This window comes from Pelobates fuscus, chromosome 2, assembly GCF_036172605.1.
Source record: "Pelobates fuscus isolate aPelFus1 chromosome 2, aPelFus1.pri, whole genome shotgun sequence".
Classification (NCBI taxonomy): Eukaryota; Metazoa; Chordata; class Amphibia; order Anura; family Pelobatidae; genus Pelobates; species Pelobates fuscus.
Window position 1 is genome coordinate 226658946 of NC_086318.1, and position 20096 is coordinate 226679041.

Genomic DNA, 20096 nt, shown 5'->3' on the forward strand with positions numbered 1-20096 from the left:
GTGTCGGATTGGTCGGACTTGATTTATTTTATCCTTTTCTCTCTGTATTTTTATTGTTTTTATTTTCTGCGGCTGAGATTGGGTGATATCCAGATCCATAACGCTGTGCTTGAATTCCACTTGCAGTGGAGATATGCCTGCACCTTCTACCAGTTTGTAAGTGCAGTCTAATAAAAAGTTTTTCTATTTTATACATACTTCACCATGTATGGTTTTCTTCCTCTATTCCATTGAAGATTCTATGATATCAGGATCTACTATCAATTCCAGACACTAATTTACCCTGAGTGGGGAGAGAAGCCAATTTTCCACATATGTTTGTGAGTTTGCTACCACATCACAATTTTTAATTACTCTTATACTGTGTTACGCTATGATATGTTTGTATTATCACTGTAGATTCACTATACATCCTCAGTAGGATAAATTCAACCCGGATTTACCTTTCCAGGTTGTACTATATTATATTTGTACGCTTTTTGGGTGTTTTTTCCAACTTTTTTCTTGTTATTTACTATATTTGGTGTCAGTGAGGTACACCTGGGAACACTTCAATAAGACGTTTATTTATTTGTTTTTTTTAGTGTGTATACTTTCTTTCTTATTACTTCAATGTGTTGCCTGAGATTTGGGCAAAATTCACAAACATGTGTAACTAGAATTGTAAGGAGGATAGAGAGTAGCAGGAGTAGTTGCAATGTACCTCTAAGCTGATCTCAGTACTATGATGCAGAAGGCCATTTAACCCTCCGGGGCTGCGTTAATTGATTATCTACTAGTGCACTATCCTGCTTACACCACATCCACTACAGCTAATAGTTTTAAAACCCTTGGTGGTCAGTAATTTATCAGTGCTGTGGTAAAATGATTCATATGTTTTTATCATATGTAGTAATGCTGCCCAGTTTAGCCCTATTCTAATGTTTTTGCCTAGATATTATGAAATTGTTGTGAAATTATTATGAAAGTGCTGCCAAATGAAAAAATGATTGAACTTGAATCCATGATTGTCACAATAGCATCTACCTTATGTTCTAATGTTTTAAAGGGACACTATAGACACCAGAACAACTACAGCTTAAAATGACAGCTAAATTCAGCTCGCAGATTCCAGCATAGGTGCCCAAGAAGGCACAGATTAGCAATCAGACATTCCATGCCGACATTATCACCATCATCATAACTATTTCAGGTTTACTCTTTACAAACAGTTCTTTTTAGGACTTCACTCCTTCACTATTGTTGTAGCTGCTGTCCAGTGACTGTATTCCTATTCTGCCGAGGGTTGCGCCTGGCACACTATAGTAACATAGAAACATAGAATGTGACGGCAGATTAGGCCCATTAAGTCTGCCCAATATTTCAAAATACTTTTAATTAGTCCCTGGCCTTATCTTATAGTTAGGATAGCCTTATGCCTATCCCACGCATGCTTAAACTCCTTTACTGTGTTAACCTCTACCACTTCAGCTGGAAGGCTATTCCATGCATCCACTACCCTCTCAGTAACATAATATCCTGATATTTTTAAACCTTTGCCCCTCTAATTTAAGACTATGTCCTCTTGTTGTGGTAGTTTTTCTTCTTTTAAATATAGTCTCCTTCTTTACTGTGTTGATTCCCTTTATGTATTTAAATATACCATATCCCCCCTGTCTCATCTTTCCTCCAAACTATACATGTCAAGTTTCTTTAACCTTTCCTGGTAAGTTTTATCCTGCAATCCATGAACCAGTCTAGTAGCCCTTCTCTGAACTCTCTCCAAAGTATCAATATCCTTCTGAAGATACGGTCTCTAGTACTGCGTACAATACTCCAAGTGAGGTCTCACCAGTGTTCTGTACAAAGGCATGAGCACTTCCCTCATTCTACTGCTAATACCTCTCCCTATACAACCAAGCATTCTGCTAGCATGTCCAGCTGCTCTATTACATTGTCTTCCTACCTTTAAGTCATCTGAAATAATTACTCCTAAATCCCTTTCCTCAGATGTTGAGATTAGTAGGTTATCAAATATCCTATACTCTGCCCGTGGGTTTTTACGTCCAATGTGCATTATCTTGCACTTATCCACATTAAATGTCAGTTGCCACATCTCTGACCATTTTTCAAATTTTTCTAAATCATTTGCCATTTGGCTAATCCCTCCTGGAATATCAACCCTGTTGCAAATTTTAGTATCATCAGAAAAAGACATACCTTACCATCAAGACGTTCTGCAATATCACTAATAAAATATATTAAGGAGAATGGGTCCAAGTACAGATCCCTGAGGTACCCCACTGGTGACAAGCCCATGCTTTGAATATACTCCGTTGACTACAACCCTCTTTAGCCTGTCATTCAGCCACTGCCTAACCCATTCAACAATATTGGAATCCAAAATAAAAGATTGCAGTTTATTGATGAGCCTCCTCCCTACTACCTTTCTTGTGAATGGGTACAACATTTGCTAATTTCCAATCTTCTGGGACTACTCCTGTTAACAATGATTGGTTAAATAAATCCGTTAATGGTTTTGCTACTACACCACTAAGTTCTTTTAATAACTTTGGGTGTATTCCATCAGGCCTCATAGACTTATTTGTCTTTACTTTTGACAGTTGAAATAGAACCTCTTCCTCTGTAAACTCTCATGTAACAAATGACTCATTTGTCCTTTTTCCTAACCGAGGTCCCTTTCTTTCATTTTCATCTGTAAATACTGAACAAAAATATTAATTGAGGCAATCAGCTAGACCTTTATCCTCTTCTACATACATTCCTTCTTTTGTTTTTAATCTAACTAATCATTGTTTTACTTTCCTTTTCTCATTTATTTATCTAAAACATGTTTTATCGCCCTTTTTTATTGACTGTGCTATTTTCTCTTCTGTGTGCGCTTTGGAGGCTCTTATAACTTGCTTAGCCTCTTTCTGCCTAATCTTATAGATCATTCTGTCTTCCTTACTCTGGGTTTTTTTATAATTACCAAATGCTAACTTTTTGTTTTTTAATATTTTGGCCATATCTGCGGAGTACCACAGTGGTTTCCTATTTTTTTTTTGCTTTTACTGACAAGCCTAATGCAATTTTCTGTTGCCTTCAGCAGTGGACCTTTTAAATAATCCCATTTCTCCTGGACTCCATTTAAACTGCTCCAGTCTGACAAGGACTCCTTTACACATTTTCTAATTTTAGAAAAGTCTGTTTTTCTAAAGTCTAAAACTTTTGTTTTTGTGTGGTGTGACCCAGTCACTGTTCTTATATTAAACCACACTGACTGATGATCACTAGATCCTAAACTTTCGCCTACAGTAATATCTGATACCAAATCTCCATTTGCAAACACTAAATCTAGTATGGCCTCCTTACGAGTTGGTTCCTCAATGAGTTGTTTTAGAGACAATCCCAGTAGGGAGTTAAGAATATGTGCGCTCCTGGCACAAGCAGCTATTTTGGATTTCCAGTTAACATCAGGAAGATTAAAGTCACCCATGATGATAACTTCCCCCTTCATTGTCATTATAGCTATTTGACTCTATTTGTCCAGGGGGCCTGCAAATCACACCTACACGCGTTACTGTGTGATTACCACATTCTAACGTAACCCAAACGGACTCTTTCGCCTCACTAACTTTTATTAGGCTAGATTTTATGCTATCCTTCACATACAGGACCACCCCTCCCACTTTCTTGTCTTCCCTGTCTTTTCTATATAAAGAGTACCCTGGTATTGCTATATCCCAGTCATTTTTCTCATTATACCATGTCTCAGTAACAGCCACTAAATCTACATTCTCAGTTGCCATTGTTGCCACAAGTTCATGGATCTTATTCCCTAAACTGCGAGCATTTGTAGACATGACTCTAAGCTTATAATTTTTTAACACTCGTTACAATTACTTCCTGTTTTGTAATTTTTGATTTTCTAACAGGACACTGTCCTCTTTTAAAAGCGCTATTCAGCTCAGTCAGCTATTATCTCCCCATACACATCACAGAGTTAACCCAATATTTGTATATTATGTTTGATTTTGCACTTTACCCCTTTTTTGTTACATTGTAAATATTGCACAGTGTGGTTAAGCTTTGTCTCCATCTAGTGTTAAAACAATATATTGTCTCTACATACTCTTTTTATTTATTACAACATTAAAGAATCACTATAGGGTCAGGAACACAAACATGTATTCCTGACCCTATAGTGTTAACACCACAATCTAGCCCCCATGGGCCCCTCATGTCTCCATAAATATAGTAAAAATCTTACTGTATTCAATCCTGAAGCTGTAAATCTGCATGCTGTTAGACTCAGAAAAACAAGCAGTCTGCTGACATGTGGTAGCCTGATCCAATCACAGTTCTTCCCCATAGGATTGGCTGAGACTGACACTGAGACTGAAGAGGCAGATCAGGGGCAGAGCCAGCATGATTCAAACACAGCCCTGGCCAATCAGCATCTCCTCATAGAGATGAATTGAATCAATGAATCTCTATGAGGAAAGTTCAATGTCTGCATGCAGAGGGAGGAGATACTGAATCACAGGATGCTGTGCACAGTGCTGCCCTGTGCTCTGCTGACAGCAGATCTGCGTGGATGGAGGCATATTAGGCTATTATCAACTCTGAAGTCCCTTTGGTTCACTCTGAGTGATTACAACTGGAGGTGTTCCTAGCTTTCAATGTAAACACTGTATTTTCCCAGAAAATACAGTGTTTACATGAGAAAGGCTGCAAGGAGCTATAGTTCTCACCTGAACAATCTCATTAAGCTGAAGTTGTTCAGGTGACTATAGTGTCCCTTTAAAAGTTACATTTTAAACATAATACCACTTGTACTCCAGGGTTAAGAGCCTGTTCTCTCCTTCCATTTTTTATTAACTTAGTATTTGGGTCATGTCCTTGCTCTTTCAGCCCACTAAAATCTTTATATTATTCTACTGCCTCCCCTCTCCTTCCTTTTGTCTAATTATTCTGGTGTCTACAGCGCTGCAGGCTTTGTAATTTCAGAGTAAAGGCAGAGTTTACATTACTGCCTAGGAAAACCTTTAGTGTCCACTCCTCAGACAACTACTAGAGGTGCTTCCTAAGTCAGTGCTGCAAAGTGTGCAGGGTCTCCAAGCTCTGCATGGAGACGCTGAATGCCTCCCATAGAGATGCATTGATTTGAGTCAAGGAACTGTGCATGACTGTTACACACACAAAAAAAAAGATTATATATAAACTTTTCTAATGGTAGTGATATTTTCAGACTGTTGCAGTAATGAGTTTTCTTCTGCAAAACATGCTCAAAAAAGTGTTACATTGCCAGTAATTGTTTTAATTTAATGCTCACAGACACTTTGGAACTTTGTTTGTAATGCACAATTAAATACATCTGTACATATAATTGAAAAGAATGCCTTTAAATGCAATCTAACATATGAATAACTGAAGCTGAAAAGCAAAATAATAGAAACGTTTTGCAATAGTACATCTAATAGTTAAAAGTACCTGTAACATGTGTAGCTCTTGCTAGAGTCAAAATAAGAGCCCTGTTGAGTTCCTCTGACTCTGCTGATAAAACCGTCTTGGGATCGCTCAAGAAACGGGTAAACTGTGGTTGCACCTCTGAACTGCCAAGAGCTGTGATCAATCTCAGAGCAGTGCTCTCAACACTACAAGAAAAAAAAAACCCAAAACAATAATTAGTGGACAATTATGGTATGTGTTTGGTTCAAAATTTATTTCAGACAAAATCTGCTTATTTTATTACAGAACTTGAAAAATTAGGGCTTAGTCATTGCAAGAAATATGGGTCTTGATTAAGAAGGGAAGATCACAAAAATGTTGGGGTTTTTAACCTAACAAGCTCCATATTTTCAAAACTGTTTCTGTTCCATATTTCAAGCTACTAAAAAAAAAAAAAAATAGAAAAAAAAAATGTATACAACAAAGTGTATAAATACATGCAACAAATATCACATGTCTGAAGAGAATTTGAATTTAAACATGCTAAAAATTCTTTATATAATAAATTAATAAGAATATGTAGATTTGATGGTATAACTGACATTTACAGGTGAAAGTTTCAAAAATAAATTTGAAAATAACAGTTCTTTGCCGTTAGATCTTAAACTTAGCCAATGTATCCATACATAAAACTGAAAGGATTAGTTCAAAACATGAAAACTTAACAAATAAAGAGTTCTAGCAGGGACCTAGAGAGATAGGACAATACGTTATTTAAAATTAAAATAAGGTGCCTCATTCCAGGACCCTATTTAGCCTCGACTTGCAGAGAGTCCAAGTAAGGAAGTATTTCCCAAGTAAGTGGATTAATCTCATAACAGCAAGCATTAGGCTGCTAGAGTAGGACCTGCCAAGAATGGGGTACATTGACGTTGTGGCAGGCTTATGCAATATATAATCAAATAATGTAACTAAACCCCATTATTTTTTGCCTAGGTGAGGTGTTTAAATAAAACTATTACAATCTCTAAGATTTTAAATCATTGTTTAGTGAATAAGCGAGTGCGCTGGATTCTGTATTTTGTATATTTTGGCCCCAGCAGCACCCTATAATGTAAACATGTTCAGATGAAAGCAGCCCTCTTGGTTTCATATATATATATATATATATATTTTATAATAAAATATAAACAAGTAAATTAAAAGTAAATAAAGAACATATATATATATATATATATACACATATATACACACACAAAAAAATATATATATCCATTTACAAAAATTACATAAATAATTTCATAAATATATATGTATATATATATATACACATATATACACACACACACAAAAAATATATATATCCATTTACAAAAATTACATAAATAATTTCATAAATAAATATATATATATATATATATATATATATATATATATATATATATATATATAGTTCAAATATATATAAATAGGTATATATATTTAAATTCCACGTTCATATTTAGGTAATATTTTTACATAATTAAGTCATTTTATTGATCGCAATTTGAGGGACCTGCCTGACAACCCAGGCCGAAAGTCCAGAGAATTTATTTTTAGTGATGTCCCGAACAGTTCGCCAGGAACCGTTCGCCGGCGAACATAGCGTGTTCGCAGTCGTGAACACGCGCGATGTTCGGTCCGCCCCCTATTCGTCATGGAGGTGGGAGAGTCTGGGAGGGAGGGTCTGCTGCTGATTGGCTGGAATGTGTCTGCTGACTGTGAGGTACAGGGTCAAAGTTTACTCAATGATGACGAATAGGGGGCGGACCGAACATCACGCGTGTTCGCGACTGCAAACACGCTATGTTCGCCAGCGAACGGTTCCCGGAGAACTGTTCGGGACATCACGATTTATTTTGCTAGCACTGTATTTAACCCTGTAACTTTCTATGATACCCTAACACCTGTACATGGGGGGTACTATTTTACTCTGGAGACTTTGCTGAACACAATTATTAATGTTTCAAAACAGTAAAACATATCACAGCGATGATATAGTCAGCGAAAGTGACGTTTTTTGTACACAAACGGCACTTTCAATGATGATATCATCGTTGTAAAATGTTTTGCTGTTTCGAAACACTAATATTTGTGTTCAGCGAAGTCTCCCGAGTATAACAGTACCCCCCCATGTACAGGTTTTATAGTGTTTTTGAAAGTTACAGGGTCAAATATAAGGGTCTAATTTTTTTACATTGAAATTTAGCAGATTGGTTATGTTGTCTTTGAGAGCATATGGTAGCCCAGCAATGAGAATTACCCCCATGATGGCATACCATTTGCAAAAGAAGACAACTCAAGGTATTTCAAATGAGGTATGTTCAGTCTTTTTTATTAGCCACTTAGTCACAAACACTGGCCAAAGTTGCCATTCATAATAGTTTTTTGCATTTTTAACACACAAACAAATATAAATGCTAACTTTGGCCAGTGTTTGTGACTAAGTGGCTACTGAAAAGACTGGACATACCCCATATTGAATACCCTGGGTTGTCTACTTTAAAAAAAATATGTACATGTAAGGTGTGATTCAGATATTTCTGACAGAGAAGCGTGTTACAATGTCACTATTGATAAATTTTAAAAATATATATTTTGAAACAGCAATATCCTACTTGCATTTATAGCCATATAACTTGCAAAAAAAGCATGTAAACACTGGGTGTTTTTAAACTCAGGACAACATTTTGAATCTATTTAGCAGTTGTTTTTGTCATTAGCTTTTGTAGATAGGTAAAAGATTTTTCAAGTAAAACTTTTTTATTTTCCCAATTTTTCACTATATATTTTTTTTTTTTAAGTAAATTATACATCATGATACAAATAATGGTATGTAAAGAAAGCCCTTCTTGTCTTTAAAAAAATAAAAAATAGAATTTAAATGGGAACAGTAAATGAGAGAGAAGAAAATTACAGCTAAATACAAACACCACAAAAGTGTTAAAACAGCTCTGGTCCTTAACGTACAACGTGGCCTAAACAGTCCGGTCCTGAAGTGGTTAAAGTTCAATTTACAGAGCATAAAATAAAAACTTTTAAAATAAGTTACATCTGATTGAAAGTGAAACAATTTCTTTTCATGCAGGCTATGTGAGTCACAGTCAGTGGAGGTGTGGCTACACCTGCATAAACAGAAACAAAAGTGATTTAACCCCTAAATGGTGGAGAATTGAGCGGTGAGACTTGAGGGTCATGACCTATACACCAAAACTGCTTCATTAACCCCTTAAGGACCAAACTTCTGGAATAAAAGGGAATCATGACATGTCACACATGTCATGTGTCCTTAAGGGGTTAAGCTTAAGTTGTTTTGATGACTATAATGTCCCTTTAACCTCATTTAGGTGGTCTGATTGCAGCGTCTATGTTCCATTTGAGAAAACCTCAGTGAAACAATGCTAGACATACACACGCTTTGAATGAGGACATCCAGTGTCCATAGTCAATAGTCATAGTCATCCATAGTCAATGCATTCCTATAGGAAAGGCATTGTGTGTGTGCAATGCTGGTCACGCATGCACATTTGGCTCCCCCCATCGCCTGACATTGGAGGAGGTGCCCGACCCAGCGCAGACACACATTCCGTTGGGACCAAGTAAGTGTTTAAAGGTTTTGTTTTTTTGAACTCTTCACATGGTTAGGGGACCTTAAAGTGGTTGTAATGCTCACACTGGAGGGCTAATATATATAGGGCTAATATATATGAGAGAGAGAGAGAGATAAATATAATCAAACATGGGTTATGACAGGCTTTATGATTTTTTTTAGGGGGCTGCCTGCTGGCTTTCATATACACATGAGATGTTCTTGTGTATGGTCTTAATTGGATACAAAATGTCTAATATAACTTTTTTTGTGAAAAGATCTCGTTAATCATGCCACTCAAAACAACGATTTATATAATTCAATCCTTTTCTGTCGTTGTTCCAATTTACCAAGTCATTTGCATTCTTTAGAGAAAGATATCCTCTATCCACATACTCACCAGAGGTGGAGCTGGTTTTGATTGGTTTGTGGAACCCCAGCAAGTGAATGGAGGTGACTCAGGAGTTGCACTCGATAGTGAGGCTGGATATGGTGCATTCGGTAGCTGAACATTTCCAGGAGGGTGTGAAGGATTCCCCATGCATGTGATTTAAAAACAGTAGGCAAGAGCTGGCCTAAACAAATTAACATGTTAATTAAAATCATTTTATGCAAGGACTGTAAACGTTTAAAGATCAGTCACCTTCCAACACCTCTTCATAGGACTTTTATGGAAAAGCATTATTATACTCAAAATATAACATTACACAATTGTCATAAGGGGCTTGATAATTTGATTCTTTAAGTTTTGGGATATGGATAATACTCAGTTGGTCTGACAATCTAAATCACTCATTTCATTACCACATGAGGACACTAAATAAGGCGAATGCATATGAAAAGTATTGAATTTATCACTTTTCTATGCGAAGCAGTGTACTGACCAAGCTCAGCAATTGCAATTCACACGCCTGGTGTTCTCAATGCTTTTCTATGAAAAGCATCTGATTTATCTGATTTGACAAACAGAGTTGATAACTTCACTAGATTATGAGCAGAAGGGGGGAAGGGGGTTGTAACTTTTTTTATTCTAATATGGAAGGCACAGTAATCTCAAATACAAAATATACAACTTTAAAGTTGCAAATGAACGTTCAATTTTAACATTAATGTGTTCCTTTAACCCCTTAAGGACCAAAAATGGAATGTGTCCTTAAGGGGTTAAACCAGGTGTTCGCAATTATTTTTTCCCATGGATACCCTTTGACATAGTGTAAAATTTATTATCAAGGTAATGTCATCTGTATATCCACACAATGTAAACCTTGTGCTGTGTCTCACTATTCTGCAGTGCTAATGTATTACAATCAGAAAGCTGAAAGATTTCTCATCATTACCAAATTTTAACAAGAGTTTATCATTTATAGAAAGTTGAAAGAAAAGATTTATCACATAGACCGGTGGTTCCCAAACCAGACTTCATTGCCAACTACCAATCCAGGATTTATGAATTTCCATGTTTCATTCCAAGGGACATCATGACAAAACCTGGACTGTTGATGGATCTTGCAGACTGGTTTTGGAAACACTGACATAGCCTACTAGATCTATTTTATTTTACACCAGACCACAGGTGTGACATTGTAGTAATTCGGCATTAGTGCTAGGTGGCTTTTGTGAGCAGGAAAGCTGGTGAATTGCTTGCTTTGCTTGAGTCCTAATGTCTCACATTATCAATCATTGTAAAAGTTATCTATGCTACCATTACGGTTTTAAAAATGTGAACTTTATTACATAGAGTTTATGCATTTCAAGCAAAATGAAAATCACAAAATCAATTTAATTAAATAGTCAAAACCAAGGAAAACTTACTGATGAATCCCTTGATGCCGAGGGACTCTATTTCCATATAAACCAACAAGCGACTGTAAGTTTCCACTAGTGCTGGAGCCAAAGCAAGGCTGGATTTGGCATGGGCCAGTTTAATCACTCGGGTAGCAATGCTGTGGATGAGGCTGTTGGTGGGAGGGAACATATATATTAAGGAAATACATTATCTACATACAACATGTATGACATCAATATCACATATGTACTAATTAATTATTGCAAGGGATATACCAAAATTGTGCACTATACCATAACAATTTTATATTATATGCTTCAAATTAAGAGTAAGAATGAGACACAGAAAAGGTCTGGAGGTAATAGACACACAAAGGGGGTTATAAGACACACTAAAAGGGGAATAAAATGCACTAGAGCACAAAAGGGTTAAGAAATTCAAATTACAACCAGACAGGCTAAGATGCATTTTTTTTTTTTTTTTTTTTTTTTTTAAGGTGGGCGGCAAAATGCAAAATGTAGTTAAAAATCGTAGCACCGGTTGGAGGTCCGAGAAGATGGCAGCCTTATCCGTGAGCTCCCCGCAGGCTCTGCACAATACCTCACCGATAGCACAGCCTAACACACAAAATGGGGAAAACTCACCGCACATCAAATGCCCAACGGTCGGTGGACACACCGAGAGGAAACCCGACCCCATCAGTGAAGCACTTCTTGGTGCCACAGGCGGACCTAGACCAACAGGCCTCGAGCGACTCCACGGCCTCCGGCCTTTCCCGCCCGCACTCACCGCAGGGAGAGCTGACACGTGAGGTCTCTCCCACGCTCACACCGGAGCTGATCTCGATGCTACAACAATTACCCACAAAGGCAGACCTGAAGACGGCGAATGCCGAACTTCGCAACTCCATAACCTCTGAACTACATGCCTTGCGTGAGGAGATCCAAGGCCTAAGCCAGAAAGTGGCCCAACTGGAAGCAGACAGCGACCACATGGCGGCAGCTCAGACTGCGAACACAGACAGGCTGCAAACCCACAATAAGATACTACAGCAAATGGCGTTACACATAGAAGATTTAGACAACAGGGGAAGGAGACAAAACATACGCTTAAGAGGGGTACCCGAGGAACTGGACAAGAGAACACCGATACAGACCACGCTATCTGAGTTATTCAATAAACTACTTGTCCGGCCACTCCAGACACCCATACAATTTGTGCGAGCACACCGCGCACTGAGGCCTCCGGGTCCCCCAGAAGGCCCAGCCAGAGACATCATTTGCTGCCTGGAGAGCTTTCCCCTAAAGGAGGAGATCCTCCGCAAGGCTAGGGGCGCCGACAAAATACTACTAGAGGGCTCAGAAGTACATTTGTTTCCAGACCTATCCCCTGCGACCTTAGCATTCAGGAGGGCGATGAAACCTCTTACAAGACAACTACAAACAGCTAACATGAGGTACCGTTGGTGCTTCCCCACGGGCCTACAAGTCGCAACGCCCAATGGCCCCTTTACGGTCCAAAGTGAAGAAGACGCCGCAGCACTCCAGAGGGAGCTCCACATGCCACCAGAGTCACTGCAATGGCCGAATCCACTGAACTTTTACGCCTTCGGCCCCAGGCAACAGGGCGCAGGCCCCAGGCCTCAACGAATCAGACCCCCCCGCACACAAACAATCAGACCGGCGGGGACGCCTAACTGAACACCGCGGGTCTCCTCATTCTTGAGACCATACTCCCAGCAAGACAGACTGTCAGACAAACACCAGCTGCAGTGAATTGCTTTGACTACACGGATCTGTTGAGACCCCCATAATTGAACTTTCTCTGCTTCTGGACCCCAGTGACACTCTGACCCTGTGCCTTCTGTTGGTTTATCTCCCCCACCTCCTACAGATGCAAGGACCACGAACACTCCTGAAACTACGGACACTCAACTGGCACACTACCACGGACTGAATGCCCGGTTACCCCCCCCCCCTTTTTTCACAGCAAGTAATGCCTGGGCTAGGATCAGAAGGGTGGGAGGGGGGTGGGTGGCGTTGGGACCACTAAAACCCAGAGGGAATACCTGTAACAGTGGAAAGGGGTAAGCTCTACACCGGGCTTCCCGCTGGGAGAGGGGAGGGGGGTGAGCAATGCCTTGAACCATCCCGTGGGTAGTTATTGGATTCTAATAGGGGGTAAAACACTTCTATCAAGAATTGATGCTCGTAGTCAGGGGGAGGGGGAGATGGGGGGGGAGATCAAAGGGAAAAGGGAGGGGAGGGGGGGGGGAGACGAGCCTGTCACTGGCCCACTCTGACGAGGTACAACAGGGGAATATGATATGTTATGTTAAATCATATTGTTTATGTTATGGCTGCATACCATGTTTAATTACCGTTACTTTTGGTGAGGTTAACACATATGCTACATTTCAGATGGACCGAGCCGTAAGTCGGGGAGACGGAAGTTCCTGACTGGGTGGAGCCCCGAGAGACCACGGTGGTCTGCGACGACCGTTTTGCGAGCGCACTTGGTCCCCTGGGCTTTGCCCACTTAGGAATTCTTGGACTCCTTCGACGACCCTACCGGAGCGAGCGACGAGACTCAGGTGAGCGGTACCCCTCCACCCCCTTAGTGGAGAGGGAGTTTTACTGCCCCCCGACGCTCTTCTCCGAAATCGCAACACACAGCGATTATTCTTTCGGGACTGTGTAACACAGCCCCAGACCTTCCCCTTCCCGGTTGCCCCACACTTTCCCATACCCTATCCCAGTCCTACTCTTAGATTCCTCGACTGACGTGACAGCTCACAACCACATCCGACTATAGGACACTGACCATGTCTATTGCCCCAGCACCTATCACGATACTATCCCTTAATGTCAGAGGCCTAAATAAACCCGAAAAAAGGTCGGGCGCCATGAGAGAGTTCCTATCCCATAAGGCATCGATAGTATTTCTCCAAGAGACTCACTTCAGAGAAGGGTCGAGACCCACACTGACCAACCACCACTACCCCATTGGCTACTACAGCGACTTCCAGGGAGGCAAATCTAGAGGTACGGCGATTCTCATACACAAACATGTCCCATTTAAAGAGTCGGGAGTGCTGACAGACCCAGAAGGCCGCTACACGTTTATTAAAGGGGAGATAGCGGGCACGGTATACACGTTCGCTAACATATACGTCCCAAATCGTCACCAATACCGCTTTATAGCTCGGGCACTTCGCACCCTCCAGCGCTTCACAGAGGGCGTCATGATACTAGGGGGAGACCTAAATGTGGCCCTAGACCCTAAATGGGATTCCTCCCTAGGACACTCCCATATACCTACACAACATATCACAGCGATCAAAACCTTACTGGCCAAGGCACAACTGGTAGATAGTTGGAGAGCGCTACATCCAGACGAAAGGGATTACACCTTTTACTCCCATCCCCACAATTCGTACACCCGAATCGACTACCTCTTCATGACTCAGTACCACCTTCCACTGGTGCTCAAAGCCGAACAAGGTACCGCGTCGTGGTCAGACCACGCGCCGGTGACCATCACTCTGAAATCCCCCCTATTCCGGCCGAAGGTTTCCAAGTGGAGACTGAACGAAGCCTTACTTGCTAATCAGGAGGTAGCAACAGAGATAGAAACGACATTACAAGACTACTTCACACACAATAACGACCAGACTTCTCCCACCATACGATGGGAAGCCCACAAGAGTGTAGTCAGAGGACATTTCATCCAAAAAAGCACCCTACTGAAGAGAAGGAGGGAGGCACGGATGACCACAATACTAACCGAAATACAACACCTAGACACCCTTAATAAACGCACCCAACTCCCCACACATCAGGCATCGCTCCTCTCCTTACGGAGGGAACTGTCCTCACTTATACAATCCCAACATCATAGGGAGGTTCTGAGGCATGGGGCATTTTTTGCCATAAACGGGAATAAAAGTGGGAAACTCCTAGCACGCATGATTAACAAAAAACGCCAGGCCCCATACATTGACCGCATACGAGACAAGGGTGGGACCCTACACAGACACCCCACAAAAATACAAGAGGTTATCAGAGCATACTATGCAGAGTTGTACTCTATACCGAGACCACAATCCACAACACGCACCCACAAGCTCCACTCCTCCATAGACGACTACCTCCAATCTTACGCACTCCCTAGCTTACCGACAACTGCGGTGGATCAACTAGAGGAACCCATAACCACAGAGGAGTTAGCCTTAGCGATCAAACACTCTAAAACGGGGAAGAGCCCAGGCCCGGACGGACTACCCATTAAATATTACAAGAGATATGCAGACGTCCTCTATCCCCCGTTACTGGCCATGTTCAACGCAATAAGGGAGGGACATGACATCCCCAAGCAAACATTGACGGCGCATATCACCATAATCCCTAAAGAAGGCAAAGATAGAGAGCAATGCGGAAGCTACCGCCCTATCTCCCTCATAAATAATGACATTAAAATGCTGGCAAAAGTCCTGGCGACCAGACTCCAGACACACATACCCAGACTGGTCCACGCGGACCAGGTGGGGTTTGTGATGGGACGAGAAGCCAGGGATAATACAATCCGAGCCCTCACGCTCATGCATAGATCGACGGGGGTGGACGGGGGCCTTCTCCTGCTGTCCACAGATGCGGAGAAGGCCTTTGACCGGGTCTGCTGGGAGTATATGTTCAAGACGTTAGCACACATGGGAATGGGACCACACCTCCAGGGCTGGATCAAAGCCCTGTACTCCCAGCCGACGGCGCATGTCCTGGTTAACGGGGCACTTACGGAAGCCTTCCCAATCTATAATGGCACTCGACAGGGTTGCCCCCTGTCCCCATTGTTGTTTGTCCTGGCCCTGGAACCCTTCCTAAACACTATCAGACACCACCCCGACATCAAAGGAATCCATACAGGAGATACACATCACAAAATAGCCGCATACGCGGATGACCTACTGTTTTTTATAACTAATCCCGAAGTTTCTCTGCCAAATCTATTACAGGCCTTCCACACGTATGGGCTAATTTCGGGACTGAAAATCAACTTCTCGAAATCCAGTATCTTAAACATAAACCTGCCCACACAAAGGGCCACCCGACTAAAACAGAGCCACACATTCCAATGGGCCCCAGACAAAATAAGGTACCTTGGCACCTGGTTAACGACGAAGGCAGCAAACCTATACGCTGCAAACTTCGCCCCACTGCTACTCCAGTTCCAGAAAGATCTAAGAGAGTGGGCCTTCCCCCACATATCCTGGCTGGGTAGAGTACAAGTTGTTAAAATGAATTTCTTACCGAGGTTGCTATACCTCTTCCAAGCTATACCCATAGTGATCCCAACCTCCTTCTTCAAGGCACTCAGGGGGGCAATGGGGGCGTATGTGTGGGATGGTAGGAGACCTAGACTAAGATACACACTACTCACGCAACCTAAAGACAAAGGGGGACTAGCCCTGCCAGACTTCACACTATACTATAAAGCATGCCACCTACAGCGCGTTATGGAGTGGTCCAAAACAGGGGTCACCAAACCCTGGAAGAAGGCAGAGGAGGACATGGCGGGTGTACCCGCCCCCCTTCTCCCATGGCTAAACGTGAAAGGGGAGGAGAGGGAAGAAAGATACTCAGCCTACACCAAAGTCACACTGACGGTGTGGAGAAGGAGTATAGGCCAACATGGCCTCTCCTCATACCCATCCCCACTGCTACCCCTCACACACAACGTGGACTTCCCACCGGGCTTAGACCCGCGAGCCCTTCGGGCCCTCGTGAGAGACCCTCTACCACGACTAAGACACGTCTGCACTAGACGAGGACTGAAAGACCTGACGGAGATGTGTGGGGAGACCCCTCAACCCTTCCTCATACAGTTTAGATATGAACAATTGCGCAGTTACGTGAGACTCCTCCCACAAGGAGCAGCTCTGACCAGAGACCTCACTGCTTTCGAACGGTTATGCACAGACCCAGATCCACTACCACACGGGGTGTCCCACCTGTACTCCCTCCTCCAGTCACAAACACCAAGGGAACTACCTAAATTTATGGGGCAATGGGAAACATCCCTACACCAAACTTTCAGCACCCAAGAATGGGAAAAGATGTGCAACATAATACATCACTGTTCGGTATTTAGCAAAAGCCAAGAGACAGCTTACAAGTTACTCACACGGTGGTACTACACGCCAGCCACGGCACATCACATACACGCCAGTGAGACTCGTCTCTGCTGGAGATGCGGCAAGACAATTGGCACACTCGTACACATATGGTGGGAATGCGACCTCATACAGCCTTTCTGGCGCTCTATCCACACAATGCTATCCCGATTCTCAGATAACCCACCGCCACTGGAACCGGCAGCTATGCTGCTCCACCACACGACAACCCCGATATCTAAGTATAAAAAATCACTCACGATCCGAATCCTCAACGTTGCAAAACAGACAGTCCCACAGTACTGGAGGAAACAAGAAACCCCATCCATACACAAATGGTTCGCCCAAATGGAAGACCTCAGAGCCATAGAGGACCTTACCATGCACGCGGCTGGCCCGCAAAAACAGACATACCTAGATATATGGACACACTGGATACTGACAACCGCTACACCCGAATTTCAGACCCTACTGACCGCACACGCACCTAGAGACACACAACCCACTGACACAGAGACCGAAGACTGACCCATCCCTCCTTCCCTACCCGTGCCTATCCCCCCCCCCCCCCCCCTACCCTGCCACGTTCCGGGATCACCTACCGGTACGGTGAGGATCCGCGGACATGACAAGGGAACGTTCTCATTGACAGGTCAACCTGTCCCATAACACGGATGACGTGCTCACCACTATAACACTATGTTTATCACAATCAGTAATTGCCATGCAAAGATATGCTAGTCACGAATAGTACACATAGTACACGACATAACTGGTTCTAGACTCTCCTGGCTGAGCAGGGATACCCTATGTCAAACAGGGATATATGAACTCAGTAATAATGTGGGCACACAGGCCCAAATGTACACGCTCTGTTTTTATCCGGCACATACTGTGAACTGCCTACTGCAATAAACTACTATGTGAGTCTAGTTATCCCAGGGAGAACTGTTATATCCTGAAGACATGCTGCATTGCTAAAGTGTGAATAAGATTATGAAAACGACATAGTGGAAGCTAACAGTTAAATAATAATAAAACGTTAAATTAGAGAAACTTACTAGAGAACTGCAAACCCAACGATGTTGTGGGCCTGCGCGCCCAAATGTGTTATAAAAATGTACAATGTTTAATCCTTTATACTGATTTGACACATGTTGTGTCCTGACTACTTTATACAACTGATACTAGAGACCTGCGAGTCTCGCCTTGAACCTCTCACTCAATAAAAATCATATTTACAAAAAAAATAAAAAAATAAAAAAGTAAAAAAAAAAAAAAAAATAAAAAAAAAAAAAAAAAAAAAATCGTAGCACCGGCCCCTGCAGCCACAGAAAATCTGAGCGGGGTTAGAAGGGTGGGGCTGGGGGGGAGGAGGAGAGAGGGGGCTCCCAAGGCAGGATCACAACTTTTTGATGTACCTCAACGGAAAAAAAAAATAATTCATTATATATCTACTAAACAGTGATTTGTATTTATTTTGTATTTGGGCAGTGGAGTGTTTATTTTAGAATGGAAGGATGTAGAAGTGGAAACTTCATCCATAGTCACAATCTGTCAAACACCAATTCCTTCATGAAACAAAAACGTATGTACATTTCCTAATTGCTATAGAATAAGATTCAAAAACAAGCCAAAAAACTGTTTTTTCTACTAGTGTCAATATAAAGGGACACTCCTAGCATCAAAACAGTTTCAGCATAATGAAGGAGTTTAGATATATAGATTATCCTTGAAGTCTCATTGCTCAATTATATGCCACACCTCCCATGGCTTTAACTCACACAGCCTCCATGAAAGAAAATAGTGTGTTTAATTTAGAAGTTTGTATTTCATCTGACCAACTGCTGCTTATCCTAACTTGCCTGATGCTGCATGTTCCCACAAAGAACACATAGCAATTGAACATGGCTGCTACATATAAATGAAATATATATATATATATATATATATATATATATATATATATATATATATATATATATATATATATATATATATATATATTTTTTTTTTTTTTTTTTTTTTCATTAAATGTAATAAACTATTAAAAAACAAGAAGTGAAAATTTGATGACAGCTGGAATTCAGATTTCACATCCTTTCAGCGATAAATCTTTAAAAAAAATCTTTTAATATACCTTTATCTTCCCAGACATTGTCTACAGTTTATATGACAGCATGCACATAGGATAACTATGCAAGTAATTAGAGTGTTTCAGGGCATAATGTACCTCATTTTTGCATGAACAGTTAGCGAGTCCAAGAGATTCATTGGCAGTGGGGTTATGGAGCCTGAAGCCATGCAATTTGTCCCGGGTAGCGGTATCCTCATACTTCCATTGCCATAAATTGTTTCCACAAGAACTCCCATGGGCAATGTAAAACATTCAGAGTTTGTGGAATATGCATTACACAGTAAAGCTATTTTATAGTCATTCATCTGCAAGCTCTTATTTCTCAAACTTTGCTGCAAGAACCTGTACAAGTAGAGAGAAGAGTGAATTATTAAAAAAAAATAATAATTTAAGTGGGCAGTTTAATCCTCTTTTACCTTTGCTCACAGAGCTAAACATTCTTTATGAATAAACTGAGAAAAAAAATATATAAATATATATATATATATATATAAAATATTTTTTGCAACTATGATGGTCCAAAATAATCTTAATTGTGCAAGTGAGTTAAGATGTTAATCTCTGGCATAAAAAGGCAATAAAAAAGTGGCTCTTTAAAACCCCTTAAGGACACATGACATGTGTGACATGTCATGATTCCCTTTTATTCCAGAAGTTTGGTCCTTAAGGGGTTAAGAGAGTCAGCTAATATGTATATCATGCAGTCGTGAAATTTCAACTGCTTTTAGAAACTTTAGTCCAGGATTAGGCAACCTTTTGCACTCCAGATGTTGTGGACTACATCTTCCCTGATGCTTTGCCTGCATTACACTGTGTGCAGAATTATTAGGCAAATGAGTATTTTGACCACATCATCCTCTTTATGCATGTTGTCTTACTCCAAGCTGTATAGGCTCGAAAGCCTACTACCAATTAAGCATATTAGGTGATGTGCATCTCTGTA

General features: G+C 41.1%; 1 protein-coding gene across 2 annotated transcripts in view; it reads right to left on the bottom strand.

Annotated features, from left to right (window-relative positions):
- The window catches only part of LOC134587105 (mediator of RNA polymerase II transcription subunit 23), a 75327-nt gene that overhangs the window by 16969 nt on the left and 38262 nt on the right, over window positions 1–20096 (bottom strand). For both annotated transcript variants that reach the window (XM_063443232.1, XM_063443231.1), the window contains 4 exons: window positions 19250–19495; window positions 10874–11016; window positions 9462–9636; window positions 5476–5639 (listed from right to left, as the gene is read on the bottom strand). In XM_063443232.1, the coding sequence (XP_063299302.1) occupies window positions 5476–5639; window positions 9462–9636; window positions 10874–11016; window positions 19250–19495 (728 nt within the window). The remainder of the gene's footprint in view (window positions 1–5475; window positions 5640–9461; window positions 9637–10873; window positions 11017–19249; window positions 19496–20096) is intronic.